At 37.3% G+C, this 17160-nt stretch overlaps 1 protein-coding gene across 1 annotated transcript in view; it reads right to left on the bottom strand.

Moving 5' to 3' along the window:
• The window catches only part of LOC103104019 (uncharacterized), a 62956-nt gene extending 47358 nt beyond the window's left edge, over positions 1–15598 (bottom strand). The window contains exons 1-2 of the mRNA XM_056818410.1: positions 15395–15598; positions 10137–10391 (exon numbers count right to left, since the gene is read on the bottom strand). Of these exons, the coding sequence (XP_056674388.1) occupies positions 10137–10391; positions 15395–15598 (459 nt within the window). The remainder of the gene's footprint in view (positions 1–10136; positions 10392–15394) is intronic.
• Between the last annotated feature and the right edge of the window lie 1562 nt (positions 15599–17160).

Genomic DNA, 17160 nt, shown 5'->3' with positions numbered 1-17160 from the left:
AATATATGAAAAGTGCTCTAAATCATTATTGATTAGAGAATTTCAAATCCAGCATCTCTAAGATATCATCTCATACCTCTCAAATTAGCTAAAATGATAATAGAGTAGAATGACAAATGTTGGAGGGGATGTAGAAAAATAGGGCCACTAATACATTGTTGATGGAACTGTGAAGTGATCCAACCATTTTGGAGAGCAATCTGGAATTATGCTCAAGGAGTAATAAAAACTGTGTGTAACTTTTGACCTCACTATACCATGATTTTAGGTAGAATTAGGAGTATTTCCTAAAATGATCAGGAAAAATGAAAAGAACTTATATGTTCTAAAACATTTGTAGGATCTCTCTTTGTGGTGGCAAAGAACTAGAATTAAAGGGATGTCCATCAATTAGGGAATGGCTAAACAAGTTGTGGCTTATGATTGTGATGGAATATCACTGTGCCATAAGAAATGACCAACAGATTAATTTTGGAAAAACATGGAAAGATCTGCATGAAATTCTGAAGAGTGAAATGAGCATAACCAAGAGAACATTATCTACAACAGAAATATTATTTGAAGAATGACTTGTGTGTGTCCACCTCCAGAGAAAGAACTGAAGAATAGAAATAAACTAGACATAATTTTACATATACATATAGCTTTTTGTCAAATGATGCCTCATTTAATGGGGAAAGGAGAGGGAGGAAGGGAGGGAGCTAACTGGGTATTTTAATGTAACAAACAAATAAATGAATTATTTAAAAATCAATTCAAATAAACAAATACTTCCTATGTGCATAACACTGCTTGGTGCTGTGAATTGGTGAAGTAGAAGATAAGACAGCCCCTGTTCTTTTGGAGTTTATAACCTTCTTAGGGAGAATGACACTTGTTTATAATTTCAATAGGCATAAAAGACAGACTCTTTGAGTCCATAATTATGCTATTGAGAATATACTCAGAGAGTACTATGAAAGGGAAAAATCTTCAAGAATATTTTCACAGCAGCATTATATATGATGTTTTAAAAAAAAAAAAAACCTTACCTTCCACCTTAAAATAAATACATGTATTGGATCCAAGGCAGAAGAGTGGTAAGAGCTAGGCAATGGGGGTCAAATGCCTTGCTCAGGGTCACACAGCTAGCAAAGGTCTAAGGTCAAATTAGAACCCAAGATCTCCTGTCTCTTGGCCTCACTGAGTCACCAAGCTGCCACCACATTATACTTATTATCTCACTTGAACTTCTTAATAGCCATAGGAGGTAGGTACTATTATTATCCCCATTTTACAGATGTAGAAACTGAGGCAAATAGAGTTTAAGTGACTTGTCCAGGTACACACAGTTAGGAAGTATCTCTGAGGCTCAATGTGAACTCAAAATTCTTTTATTCCAAGTCTGGTGTTTTATTCCTATACTTTCTAGCTGACAACATGGAGGAAGAGAGACAGACAGACAGACAGACAGACTGACAGAGACAGAGAGACAAACAGAGACAGAGTTGGAGACAAAGACAGGACAGACAGACAGTGAGAGACAGAGGAGGAAAGAGACACAGACAGACATAGAAATATATACATACATTCAAATACATAGATACATATGTAATAGAGAGACAGATAGACAGACAGACAGACAGATAGATAGATAGATAGATAGATAGATAGATAGATAGATAGATAGATAGATAGATCGACAAGCAGATAATGTATAGCTATGTACAAGATACAAAGCAGCTAGACAATAGCTGTGGAAGGGAAGATATTGAATGTGACCCAGAGAGAAGATAACTTTTCAGAGGTAATTCAATTAATGCTTAGACATAAAAGCTTCATTTATGAATTGATACTTTAAGATACAAATTCCACACAAACAAGGTCATGACCTCCCTGTGTCCTCTAAGCCCCCAAAGCAGTTCTGATTTTGGATTCCTATAGACAATGTAAAAAATCAAATCATTGAAGGGACAAGGAAGTGCATATTTTCACAAAATTGGGCTAAGTAAAACTGATCATAACTGCCTCTTTTTCTTATCAGTTCACCCTTAGATGGCTTATCAAGAAATCTACATATAGATAGATAGATAGATAGATAGATAGATAGATAGATAGATAGATACATATATATGTATACTGCTTCTCCAGAGTTCCCTAGTTTCATACCTCTGGACAGAATATGAGCCTCTGTCTCTGAAAGCAATTGCAGATGACTCTTGTTTTCTATATGAACCTGATGGACAGAAGATTCCACAGAAGGATGTAAGTTTCAAACAAATTCTCTTTTCCATACATGTCTCTCACCTTCAATTATCTGAAGTGGAATGATCTCATTTTTTTTTCTTAAAATAGAAAAAAATCCTTTTCCAAAAGAATTGCGAATAGTAGAGTCTCTATTTGCACACAGAAAAGGCTACTTTAGCAGAAAAGAAACTATAATTAATAAGAATAGGGCCTAATTATTCTAGTATTGTGCCCATTTAGCAGCCATATATCACCAACTCATTCAGCTAATACAAACAGCTACTAATATTTTAAAATTAGTGAAGACCATCATCTGTCCTTTCATATTTCCTTGATATTCATGATAGTTAATTAATAATTTATTCACATTTACTATCAGCAGCACACAATAAGAAGTCTAAAAATGTAGACACACATTCCTGGGAAACCAACAAAAAAATTTTGAGAATCTTTTGCCAAGTACATAACTAAAGCAATTCCAGAGGTTATAGTAACAGAATCACAAAATCTCAGACTTGAAGAGGCCTCTTTTGATGGCCATTAAGTACATTAAGGCAAATACTTAGTACAACCCTGGTGGACAATGAATTTTACTGTAATGCAGTCAAGTAGTCAAGCCTTTGTCTGAAAACCTACAGGGCCAGATCACAAGATCAAAGACCTAGAGCTGGAAGAGATCTTAGAAATCATCTAATCCTGCCACCTCATTTTACAAATGAAGAAACTGAAGCCCAGAAAGATAATGTGACTTGTCCAAGGTTGCATGGCTTAGGAGTTTCAAGCTCAGTTCCTGTGACTCCAGAGTTAACACTCTTTCCACTGTACCATGTTCTCTCCCACTACAGCCCAAGTGTTAAAGGGATTTTCTTAATCTCTTCCTCTGTCTCTTTAAGAATCAGGAAAGCAGGATTTCTAAGTGGAGCAGAACTTACAGGGGTCAGTGAGCCAGAGCTGAAGATTCTAATACCAAGGAAACCAGGGGAGAGATAAGGAAGGAACAGTTGGCAGTTATGGCTTTTGGTCTCTGGATCTCAAGAGGGCAGGAGGTCTGTCTGTCTGTCAGGCAAGAAGCTACTGGCAGTTAGTTACTGACAGTTGGGTGGTTAGAAACTGATTAAAGTAGTTTGTGAGTGGTGATTGTCTAATTATTTAGGAAGATAGGTAGTTAGTGAATCAATTTTAGATAGTGTAGGTTAGATAGACCTAGTCTTTACCAGGCAAGAAGAACCTGTCCTTTGAAGACAGAGTAGGTTTTTAGAAATTTTAGATAAGATTAGGAAGTTAGGTATAGTCATAGAGTATTTGAATTTAAAAAAAATCTCTCTTTCCTCCTTTTCTATTTTCTTTCTGTATTTCTCAAATTAAACTAAGTGTTTTATTCAACTGCTCTCCTCACTTTTGTCAAACTCCTATTATTTAACCCTTAAATGAGGCAGCCAATTCTATATTGACCAGTTCTTCTTGGAAAGTTATATCTTTGATCTTTAGCCTGAGATTCCTTCTTTGGAATTTTCCCAAATGTTCCTACATTAACCCTTGAAATTATATCCTTAGTCTATCTGACAACGTTTTAAATTTGTTGCTTTTCAGTCATTTTCAGTCATGTAAAACCCTTCATGACCTCATTCTGGGTTGTCTTGGCAAAGACATTTTTGAAATTGCATTTCATTCTCCAGATCATTTTACAGATGAGGAAATTGAGGCAAACAGGGTTATGTGACTTGCCCAGGGTTATATAGCTAGTGTCTGAAGCTGGATTCAAATTCAAGAAGATGGAGTCTTCCTGACTCCAGGCCTGACACTCTATCCCCTATATTACCTAGCTACCCATGCCTTTCAAATACTTAAACACAAGTATGATGTCTTCTCTGTGCTAAAAGTTCCCAGTTCCTTCAGTTAATCATTAATTGGCATGTATTCAGGGCTTTTCATGATCCTGATTGCCCTTCTCTGGAGTCTCCCTAGCTTATTAGAATCTTTTCTGAGATAATAATATTATATATTCCTTATTACTGGATGGTATTCTTCTCTAATGGGAGTCCAAAAAGGCATTAGCTTTCTTGGTATCATAACTCACTGTTGAGCTTGAAGTAAACTAAAATTCCCTCATCTTTTTCTGACACACTACCATCTTACCACATGTCCTCAGTGGTCTTTTGGGTCATGTCACTTATAAGATGCAAGAGTAGGCATTTTCTCCCAGTCCCCACTAATACTCAAAAAAAGGAGGAGAGGGGGAGAATTATGTACTAGAGACAGAGCAGTTTGTGTTATTTCCACAGGACTAGAAATCAAGAATTCCAACAAAATAAGAACATTATGAGTTTACAGTGGAAAATGCCAGTCTTAACTTGCTCAGTAACTTGCCCTCCCTCGTCAGCCTCTGCACTCCAGCAGACAAACCTATTGATCCATTGGCTTCTGCTTTGGGACTCACCTAAAGATTCCCATCCTGTAAAAGTCTCTGTGGGTACACATTACCCTTGTCCTTTTCCAAGTAATTAATCTGTTGCAACAAACAGTGGACTTTGACTCTCTCCAGATATGAGGAGTGGAAAGAGAGGCAAAAAAGAGAGGGCCACCAGGTTTCCCTTTTGTCCAAGATTACTCATAGGTTAGGAAATTCCAATGCAACAGAAATTCTGCCCAGAACACTCACAACACCCTCCTTCAAGCCTATAAAAAGGAGTAGACATTGCTTCAGGGCAGTCAATAAAGAAAAGAATTGAGGGATCTGAAACAGCTGTCCAGTGTGTGAATCCACACCAAGACTTGAGGAAAGAAGACTGGAATATATTTGGGCCAATCTTATATCCCTAGAAGTTACATGGATCATACCCAAGACTGGTGAAAAGTGAATTCCCCAGTGTGAGAAGAGGCTAAGAAAACTTTGAGGTCTAGCTGTAAAAGTAAACTCACCATCCAAGGGGAATATGTCAGAAAATGAGCAACAGGAGAATATAAGGCAAAAAGAGGAATCAGAGCAAAGAAATGTAACTAAGTTCCTGTCTACAACATCTTCAGACAGATCTGTAAAATACACCAGACTGAATCCTGATGGAGAAATCCATAAAAAGTCACAGTGAGTCCTTTGTCTGGCCCTGGTCAGTCTAGGGAGGCACAGGGAGAGGCCAATAGACCCTAAGGAGGGGGTCAGATAGAGAGAGCAGGAGCAGAGGCACTCCAGAGCCTAAGCTGAGGCAGAGCACCAACACAAAAGGAGGTCCCAGACCCATACTGGAGCCTCCCTAGATCCATACCAGACCACAGCAACAAAGGCTGTCCCAAATGTCACCCACTAGACAGGATTGGGTCCTAGGTCTCCCCTCCAGAGTAGAATAAGAAGATGAACTGTGCATCCTGAGGCAGGGTTACATTTCCAAGGTAGGGGAGCCCTGGGAAGTGTACAGAGAAGCCAGCAACATCAATGGTTTGACTATTGATCCCAAGCTCAGAGCTTATGGCCAAGAATAACTTACCTAGCAGGAGAGTAATATTATGGGGGGTGGTTTGGAGGGGGGAATGTATTTTCAATGAAACAGGGACTGAATAAGGACAAACTGCTTATATTCCAATATGGGATATGATATGTTTGTCTTCTCTGATCTCTAATATCATCATGTTTCATAGAGGGCATCCAATAAGACAGGGCCTAGGAATGGCTCTGTTATATCTTGATGACCTTAAGAAAAGGATGGAAAGAGAGGAAATGAGGAATACCTGGGGCAGGGTGGGGTGGAGGAAGGAGGAAAGAAAAGTTAGGGGAAATTATCTCACATAATAAGGGTACACAAGTAGATAAATCTACACACAAGGAGGAAGGGGTGGGTAGAGAGAATTTGGTACAGAAATATATTTCGTAATAGGAAAATAGAAAGGAAAATGGAATGTTGGGAGAGGGAATTATAGGGATGAGAGATTAAGGAAGGGATCAGTCCTAAGCAAAACAAACTCTAACGGATATATAAAATATTTATAGTTCTTTTGAAGTGACTAAGGATGAGAATCTGAGGGGATGCCTATAAATTGGAGAATAGAAAATAAACAAGTTCTGGTATATAAATATGATAGAATATTATTGTACTGAACTCATCAGAATAATGACTACCTGTGATAGATTAGAGAACTAATGATGAATCTACCCACCTCTAGATAGATAAAGTGTAAAGGACTCAGAATGCAGAATGAGATTTTTTTTTTTTTGGCCATGGACAATGTCAAAGTTTGTTTTGACTATACATTTTTATAGGTTTTGTTTTTCTTGTATCCTTACTTGGGGAGAAAGAAAAGGTTGAGGTGGGAGTGTAAGAAAGCAGATTTTGATTGATTAAACAAACAAATATTTAAAAGAGAAAAAGACTAAGAATACAAAAGCTCTTAAGATGAAGAAAATTCAGTTAAACCTTAAAGCACAATCAGTCAAATCAACCGGTAAAAGGCCAAAATTTAAAAAGTAGTAGCAAAACATCTAAAAAGTGTAAATATCTCTAAATAAATAAATTTATAAATTGATGAATAATGGAATAAAGAGATAAATGAGATAAAAATTGTAAGTTAGAGGAAATTAAAACAATCTTACACTTGTGAAATTGATTTCTTGAACCAAAGTATAAGACTTTATTTTTATCCTGTTAAGTTTTCACCTTATTCAATTCAGCACAACATTCTAGAACTCTTTTTTAGATCCTGACTCTGTTGGTCATTGCTAGCCATTTAGTCATTCCTATGAGCTTTGTATCATTTATAAATTTATTTAAAAAAATATTCCTTTGTCACTGATAAACATGATAAGCAAAACAGGGCCAAGCCAATCTTTTGGGTAGCCCACTTCCTTTCAAGCTAGCACTGAACCATTAATGATTTATATCTCTTTCACTCTTACCATTCAACCAATTTTGAAATCATTTTAATATACTGGGACAGTAGATAGAGTTGGGACTGGCATCATGAAAACCTGAATTCAAATATGGCCTCAGATACTTACTATACTTACACACACACACACATACCCATGAGATACTTTGTTAAAATCTAGGTCTATTATATCTATAGCATATCTATATCTAGATACAGTATTTCTGTTTCATCTTCCTGGTCTATCAGTCACTCTGTTGAAAAGGGAAAACAGGCCAGAGTGGCGTAAATCACTCTTATTAAAGCATTCCAATTCTTTATGATTCCTTTTCATTTTCTAGATGATCACTAACCCCTTCTTTGATAATATATTCCAGGAGTCAAAGTCCAATTTACTGACCTATGGTTTACTAACTACATTCTCTTACCCTTTTTGAAATTTCAGAAATTCCTTTCAGTCCATTTTCCTGCCTCTCTGTAGTACCAAAGTGAAATGAGTCCAAAAATCTTCTTTTTAAAAGTCTCCAAAGAAGGAAAATCTAATCGCTTATCAGTAACTCTTTCCAGTGTTTATAGCCTTCATCATTAAGAGATTTATTGATATTCTGGACCTCAGACTTTCTGTAGGCTCTGTCTTTTAATCCACAGAATTACAAGAGACCTTAGAGGCTATCTAGTTCTGAATAAAAATTCTTTCTACACCATGTCCAGTTTCAGAATAAAGACCTCCCATGGAGGAGAGCCCATTATCTCCATTTCACTTTTAGATAACATTAATTTTCCATGCTAGATAAAGATGGAATGTTGTAATGCCAGGTTAGTAAGATCCAAAAATAATTCAGAAAAAGGAAAGTAGAGAGTTCTGTTGTTCTTCAATCATTTTCAGTCATGTCTCATTTTTTGTGACCCTATTTAAGGTTTTCTTGGCAAAGATACTAGAGTGGTTTACCATTTCTTTTTCCAGCTTATTTTACAGATAAGGAAATTGAGGCAAACAGCATAAAGTGACTTGCCCAGGATCATATAGATAATAAGTGTCTGAAGGCAGATTAGAACTCATACAGATAATTCCAGGCCTGGCACTCTATCCAGTGCTCTACCATTTTATGGTTCCCATGGGGATGAAGGATCTCTTGCTTGTGGAGAGTGTGGAACAGGTCAGGAAAGGAAAGGAAGAGGCATTTATATCACAGCTACTATGTATAGGTCCTGTGCTGAGCTCCCCACACACACTTTTTTTTTTTAACAAATATTATCTGATTTGACTCCTCAGATTCTACCATTCTATTGACATTCTTCTTTCTGACTCATAAGCCTAGGTTGTCCTACTTTTCAAATGTACTTAAATCTAACACATTGAATTTCCCATCTCACCCTGTACATCTCCTTTAAAGCAACCACACATAATAATATTAGTTCCAAAATGAATGCCCTAAGGCACACAGAAAAAGTAAGTGGAATTTCTGAGTTAATGTTTCCATTCTGTCCCTATCTCATTCCCAGGTGAATGACTGGAAATAGAATCGAAAGAGGACCAGAGACACAACCACCATCCCAACTGCTGTATTTCCAAACTCCTTGTCTAAGTTAAAACTATAAATTCTTAGAAGACTTAACAGTATTTCCTTCCTTGTTTTAAATTTATCCTAAATGTACAACTGGATGTGAATAAGTCAATTAATTCACTGAAATGACAGTCCACTAATATCTGATCATTTTTAGCTCTGAGTTTTGTCAACATTCAATAATGCCAGATTGATAATATTACCAATCATTAAATTGCCCTTCCTGGTTTACAAAGCAAGAGATCTTTACAAAGTAAGGAAGGATACGATAGAAAGAACTTGGGACTTGGAGCGAAGAATAACCAGGTGTCAAAATGTGCCTCTGATCCTTTGTCGCTGGTGACTCTGGGCAAGTTATATAATTTCTGTGAGTCTTCACTTTTTTATTTGTAAAATCAAGATAGTAATAGAACCCTATAGTGTCTATCTCATAAAGTTGTCACAACAATCAGCTGAGATCAAGCTTGTAGGGTCAACGTGCTTTGCAAACTTTAAATTTGTTAAATGTCAGCTGTTATTATTTCTAGCTGGAAAGAACCTTAGATCATGTAGTCCAAACCTCTCATTTTACAGATAAGGAAATGGACTTCTAGAAAGGCTAAATGATTAACCTGAAGATATATAACCAGTAGGTAACAGAGCATGTCTAGAAAGAGACTGATAGGGTCTTGCCCTTACCATCCTTGTCTTTAACTGGAACTTCCTTCCTTGGCCACCCAACTCTATGAGTCCCCTCCTGCATTAGAATGAAAGCTCATTGAAGGTTGGGCCATTTTCACTTTGGGATTTGTATTCTCATCACTTAGCACATAGAGATAGGGATTAGACCTGTGAATATTTTTGATGGAGGGAGCTCACAGCAAAGAACTTCTCCTGCCAATAATAATGCAAGCCAGTAGCTTCTCTGCAAGCTATGGCCTAGAGGAAGGGTCCTTAGCCTTTTTTAGGTCATAGACTCCTTTGATAGTCTGGTGACACCCAAGGGTCCTTTCTCAGAATGATGTTTTTAAATTAACAAAATTAAAAACAGAGTTTTACCAAGGCAACCAAAAGCTGGTGAAAAATAAAGATTCTTCTCTGTTCCATTTCACAGACTTCTAAGAACCCTTGGTCTAGAGTTGATTGAAATCACTAAGAAATTAAGTGACTTTCTCAGGATCACACAGCCAGTTTGTGTCAGGAGTGGATGTGAGTCTGTCCTCCTATATATGACACTTTAGGGTCTTAAAACATGTTTTTCCCCCTCTTTAATTCATCAAATCAAATTTCTTTCCACTATACCATGGTGACATGCTCTCACATAGTACTTTGCACTCTAATTCCCGAGTTGAAGGCTGCAGAAAAATATGTTTTTTAAAAAGAACATGATCTAATGCTTTACTTTTCTAATTTATTAGGGATGGGGAGGAAGAAAACACACTAAGGTCATTTGGCATGAACAAGTATATAAGGAGAAAGTGGCAAATGACTACATTTTTTTTATCAGAATACCTTCAAGGGTTGCTGTGTCAGCTCTCTAGCTCCTGGAATGTGACCTTGAGCTTCTTCAGAGAATCTGTTGTTCCTGGTGTAAAAATGATCAGCTGGAGGAATGAATGAAATCTGCCCCTTCCCTTTGGCCTCAGCAAGCAGCTCTCCAGTGACTGCTGCTTGGTGCTTTTTATAAGAACCTCTAGACGTGGATCTTGGATCTCTCTTGATCTCTCCAGAACCAAAGAAACTGCCAGAAGTCTTGGTTGTAGGCTCCTGTTATGGTTTGTAGAAATGAAGAAGAAAAATCACTTTCAGATAGCAGTTTTTTACATGGAATGCACAAACTTTAAACATATAGATTTCAATAACTGTATTTTGATATTGTTGGGATGCTTTCATCGGATTTCCCATGGTTGGAATTGTAACCTTTGCACTTATGCCCTTCATGCTTGTACCATGCCTCTAAGGGTACCGCCAAGTCTGAAGCTTAGGGGTTTTTGCACATACAAATTCACTTACTTCTCTAAGTTTTCCACAAAACAATCTAAGCCATATACAAAAATTAAATGTTTTATGAAGACATCCAGAGAGGATGTAGTAAAAACCTGTAAAGAAACTGACAATGAGCAGAGTAGTCAAATCTGATCACCCCAACCACCATGGTCATTTCAAAAGCAACTAGCACATAATTCCAGTGAGGAAGCTGTCCTTGTACCCAGGGGAGAATGAGATTCCCAGCCATAAATAATCACAATACAAAAAAGGAAACCCTAAGAAATATCCAAAATGGCACCTTTTATTCCCTAAGATCCAGGAGCTTTTTGGAAAGCACTTTCTCTTGGAGAAGCTGAACCAAATAGACTAGTTAAGTCACAACTAATGCCCAGTCAATTGTTCAATTCCCACCAGTGGGAGGGAAAAGTTCTGGCTAAATTCTCTGAGGCAAATACTAATATTAGACCAGAGCAAGGAGACCAAAGATGGAAAGTTCAAAACAAATTTAAAGGGAACCAAGTGAATAGACAATATGAGTACATGCAAACACCATTTCCCATTTTTGTGCCTTTATCCAGGCCAAAAGGGCATTACTTCATCATCTCTGCCCCTCAAAAATTCTAGTGCCCTTCCTTAATCTAAAAGAATAGTTAAGAAAGCAATTTAAGGTTTGCAAAGAAGAGATACTAGCATGTACATCCCTTTTGTCATAGAGGTGGAGAGACCAGGAGTATGAAAGTGCACTTAATATCTGATTTTGCTGATTAGTTTTATTAATCTATTTTTTCTCTTTTTCATGCTTCATTATAAGCAGCCACTAAACTATACATAAGAATCCCTAATGCCACATATTGACTTAGTAAACCACATATTAACATTATCTATATTCTCTTCTATTTTAATTTATTTTGCTAAATATTTCCTGATTACATTTTATTCTGATTAGAGGCACTTAGGAATGTTGTAGGCTTGCTTGATAGCTCTAGTTATAAGGGATGGCTCTCTAAGAGAGGCAAGGAGATATATTGGGAACCGAAAATATGAAAAAAAAAGATATCAATAAAACTTAAAATAAATAAGAAGGATTGGTTTTCTAATTTTGTCTTAAAAAAAAAAACTCTTACCTTCTGCCTTAGAATCAATACTAGGTATTGGTTCCAAGGCAGAAGAGTGGTAAGGGCTAGGCAATGGGGGGACTTGCCCAGGGTCACACAGCTAGGAAGTGTCTGAGGCCAAATTTGAACCCAGGATCTTCCATCTCTGGGCTTTCCTCTCAATCCATGTAGCCACCCAGCTACCCCCTCTAATTTTGTCATAATTGTTTGTTTTATTTTACTGTGAGACTAGGTTTCCCTACATCACCAAGACTGGAAATGTCATGTCCACTGACTAGCCCAATCCCACTATGGATCATCAAGGAAGTTTGATCTGAATCAGACTGATTCTCCCTTCTTTAGGCAGGCTAGTGCCTCCTATTTTCTGGAGCTCACCATATCAGTGCTGTTTTTATTAATAGTGTTCATCCTTCATTTTTGAAGAGGACCAATGACATCTCAGGATGATGGCTTAACCTGCTCATGAATTGAAGTGAGGCAAAGTTGCAAAAAACGACAGCCCCTCTCTGTGTCAGAGTCAATGAAGTCTGAGGGCAGGGCAAAAGTCACAATGACTCAATATCCCATTGAGCACTTCACCAGGCCAGCTTCAACCACCTTCATGACCACTGGAACACATTGTTCTCATTTGCCTATTTCTCTGGAGGGAAGCTTCACATGCTTGGAATAGGCATCCTCCCAACTCATAGATGGATTTGAAGCCCATTCGTTATCCTCAGTCTGGTTTAGCCTGTTTCCTGAGACTGTTTCTGTGCATGCTCCAGGTTATTGGAACCACAGGTGAGAGTTGAGTGAAAAGTGGACACCAAAAGTGGATGAGTAGCTCTCACAACCAAAGAGGCTGGTCAGGGCGCCTGGGGAGCTCAGTGGTTTGAGAGCCAGGCCTAGAGATGGAAGATCCTGGGTTCAAATTTGACCTCAGACACTTCCCAGCTGTGTGACCTTGGGCAAGTCACTTAACCCCCATTGCCTAGCCTTTACCACTCTCCTGCCTTCGAACCAATTCACAGTATTGATTCCAAGATGAAAGGTAAGGGTTAAAAAAGGGGGGGAGGGTGCTGATCCTGCCTGCACACCCTATATAACCCACTGCAGCCCAGAGTTCTTGAGCTCAAATGATCCACCATTCTCAGGTTCCTCGGGTAGCAGAGATTACAGGGGAATGACTTCATTTTTAACAAGAATTAACCAGTAAAAATATAAAAAATAAAAATAAAATAAAAAGCTTCCTGGAAGACCCAAGTTCAACTCATACACAAAGCCTTTCTTAGTCTCGACCTCATCTCCCTGAATGATTAATGCTTTCTATCTCCTGGATTACTTTGGATTTACTATGTGCATGTTGTACCAGTATAACAGAAGCTCCCTGAGGGTAAGGACTTTTTCATCCTTTTCATCCTATTGCCAAGATCTCTCCTGCTGATGGTACAAAATTGAAATAGCTTGCTACTACTAGGTCCTGTCAGAGAAAGCAATATCTCAATAATATTGTGAAGACCCACACATTCATTTAACTACTTTCTACTAAGCACAATGCTTGGATCCTAGGAATTAAATATATACAAATAATTTATATACATAAATAATAAAATAAATACATGTATATATAAATTTATACACAGAGAGAAAGAGAGACAACAATTTATGCCCTCAAAAAAGCTTATGTTCTGTTAGGGGGAAGAAGGGACAATGGAACATTAAATACAAAATATGTACAAAGTAGATACAAGGTAATGTCTGGTGTGTAGCTAGCAACTCAAGAAAGAGAAGAAGGTCAGAGTTGGCAGTAGAGGACCATAAATATAAACTTCAAGCAATCCTCAGAGGCCATCTACTCCAACCCTCTTATTTTATAGAGGAGGAAACTGAGACCCAGAAAGGGTTAGCAACTCAGCCAAAGGGGACACAGCATAAACATCAAGTAGAATTTGAATCCAGATCCTTGGACTCCAAATACATTGCAATACCTTGCTTCTTTTTGGAGGCAAAGGAGAATAATGTGAAGAAGCTTGGAAAGGTAAGCCAGAGTTTGAGTATGATAAGTAGGTAGGTGGTGCAGCAAATAGTGCCCTGGACCTCAAATGAGGAAGACTAGAATTCAAATCCAGTCTCAGATAATTACTAGCTATGTCAGCCTGGGCAAGTCTCTTTTAAGAGTGCCAAATTCCCAGAGCTGTTGTGAGGATAAATTGAGAAAATATATGTGAAGTATATTGAAAATCTAAAATGGATATCTAAGTGCTAAAATGATCTTTTGTAACAAAGTGGTCCAAGTCAGAGTGTGGGTGGATTCATCTCCATTACTAGGGAATAAAGCATTACAAATTCATCTCCATTACTAGGGAATAAAGCTTCTTCAATATCCCTACCTTCTCATGGTCTCAGTAACATTGTCTTACATACAAAGGTAAAACTCTGGTGGGGTAGGAGTGGAAGGAGAGAGGAAAGGAAGACTCCATCTCTTTTAAACCAAAAGTTCCTTTAATGGGATGTCCCTCAGTTGGGAAATGACTGGACAAAGCATGGTATATGATGATGATGGAATACTGTTGTGCTATGATGGATTTCAGAGATAGCTGGAAAGACTTCCATGAACTGATGCAGAGTGAAATAAGCAGAACCAGGAGAACATTGTACACAGTAACAGCAATATCGTAGAATGACCAACTGTGAAAGGCTTAGCTACTCCAGCAATACAATGATCCTGGACAATCCTGAGGGACTTATAACAAAGAATGCTCTCCATCTGCAGGGAAAGGGCTGTTGGAGTAGGAATGCAGATGAAAATATATGATTCAGCACTTGTTTATTTGGGTATTTGTCTTGGGGGTTGGGTTCTATAAGATTATTCACTTACAAAAATGAATAATACAGAAATATGTTTTGTGTAATAATACACGAATAACCCAGATTAAATTGCTTGTCAGCTTTGGGAACCAGTAGGAAAGGGAAGAAGGGAGACAAAATGGATCATATAACTTCTGAAAACTTATGTAGAAATTTATTATTAAAATAAAATACAATAAAGAAAAAAAACAATTCAAAGTTTTCTTCTAATAAAAGGGCTGGACTAGATATTTGCAAAAGTCTCTTTGAGATAAAAATTCTATGATTGTAGGCATTAGCTTATTGTTAATAAACTGGTGTGGCTGCAAAGAGAAGAGAGTTTCTTTGGGGGAGGGACTGGATGTTTTTTACACTTATAATAAAGTGAAATAATATTCACAAGGCACTTTGTAAACCTTAAAGCCTTTTATAAATCCTGGGTATTATTACTATTTTCTAAATAATATATATAATTGTTATATATAACATTAATATAAATATATGTCAATGTTATATTATATCATGTTATATATGTATTCTATCTATAGATCTATATTATTTATAATATTGTATATTATCTATCTTTAGATCTATATCATACTATATATTCTATTGATCTATGTTATATAATATATTCTATCTATATGTAAATATAAAGAGAGATTACATGTATTCTATAGATAGATAAAATATATTATTATTATAAAGCTTTTAGTAACACAAGATTTCAAATTTAAAGGCAGAATGGAACTTGGAGGTCATATAGGACAATCCTCTCTTTTTTTAGGTGACGAAAATGAGGACCAGAGAAGACACTCAAATCACACAAGTAAATCTTACATCTTCATATAGATCCTCTAACTCCTCTGCTTCTTGTTCTGGACTGACTCTTCCTTCCTTCCAAATTTCTTTGGCTGATCTGAGTTTGTATAGAAAACCTTGGTGAAAATTTTCCTTTTCCATTAATGAGTTCCAGCGGGAATCCTGCGGGTTCCTGTTAGGGCCAACACAGCACCTAGGAGACTCTGGAAGCCACTTAAGCATGTCCTGTGAGGAAAGAGGACAAAATGATAGACGCTATTTTTCACATGGGTCTAAATGAAAACACAACTACCTTAGTAAGCAGTTCCAGGACTGTTTTCTGAAAAATTAACTTCATTAAAATATAGGAAGGGTCACCAATTTACAACGTATGATCTGAGGAAATGGTAAGATCTTTAGTATTATCCAAATGACTTTACCTTGGCATTCAGGGCTTTCCATAAACTACCCTTGGTTACCCTTCTGGCTTTATCTCATCTTACATGAACCCCTCACTGCCTAAATTGATTTGTTCACCAGCACCCTCATTATGCCTTGCTCATTCCAAAACCAGAATTCAAAAAGCCTCCCCTCCAGATCTTATAAATCCATTAAAACTTAGATTAATATTCTCTATCTTCCCTGAAAAGCTATTCCAAACCACCATAGGCTTCCTCTGAACACAGAACTTTCATTGCTTGTAATTCATTGTGTCCTGACTTGGGATAAGTTTGCTTGCTACAATTTCCATGAAGGCAAGGTCTGTGTTTTGTCTAACCTGTGTGTTTCAGCACCTAGGAGGGTACTCCTGTATACAGTAGGTGCTTAATGTTTGTTAAAGATAAATGCTTATACCCAAAGAGGTATATATGGAGTTAAATATTAACATTTCACAAGATAAGGATTTTTTTTAAAAGTTCAACATCAAGGAACAGGGACAGTGCCTGAACCCATTCAGGATCAAGTATCAGAGTATGTAGTAGAGAGGTGTCAAATGCTTGCCTGTGTGATTGTTGCTTCACCATTCCCCAGTGTGACTTGAATCAGATTAAAATTAAATTAGGAGATATCTAACAAAACAAATAGAAATAGAAGAGAACTTAGATAATGTTATCAAATGGCTTCCTAAATCATTATGTGGCCCACAATGATCCTCCTTATAAATGGTTTACTGGCTTTATTTCTATCTGAGTTTAACATCCCTGCTATACAACAAATATTCCTCCAACTCTTGAGTTTCCCAGGCTAATACCAGAGGACTCTGAATGAAGCATGAGCCCTATATTACCGAGAACTCCTTTCAGGCTCTATGGTATCTGCTGTAACTCAAACTCTTCTTGTAGAAGCTCCAATCTTTTCTCTCTCTTTCTTTAATCCTTATCTTTCATCTTGTAATGGATAGTAGGTATTGGTTCCAAGGCAGAGCAGTAAGGGCTAGGCAATTGAGGCTGTGACTTGTCCAGTGTCTGAAGTCCAATTTGAACATAGGATCATCCATCCCCAGCCCTGGTTCTCTATCCACTGAGCCACCTAGTTGCCCCCAGTCCTTTCTTATTCAGCATCTAAGGGAAATATCTTGAAGATTCTAATAAAAGGACTTTGTAGGAGTTTTGAATAAATTTCCCCTCAATTTTTTATGTATTTGTGAGAGGGTGTGACACAGACTTTAGAGGAATTTTTGTACCTGCTGTTCTTATTATTTCTCTTTAGCAAATTCTCTTTTTTAATTCATTAAAGCTGGCTGATTAATCAATAATCAACTGACAGTCTTGACTATAAGAAACCATACCAATGGGGGGCTCATG

Source organism: Monodelphis domestica, chromosome 2 (assembly GCF_027887165.1).
Source record: "Monodelphis domestica isolate mMonDom1 chromosome 2, mMonDom1.pri, whole genome shotgun sequence".
NCBI lineage: Eukaryota > Metazoa > Chordata > Mammalia > Didelphimorphia > Didelphidae > Monodelphis > Monodelphis domestica.
The sequence above is the reverse complement of the archived record's forward strand: the minus strand, read 5'-3'. Positions and strand labels throughout refer to the sequence as shown.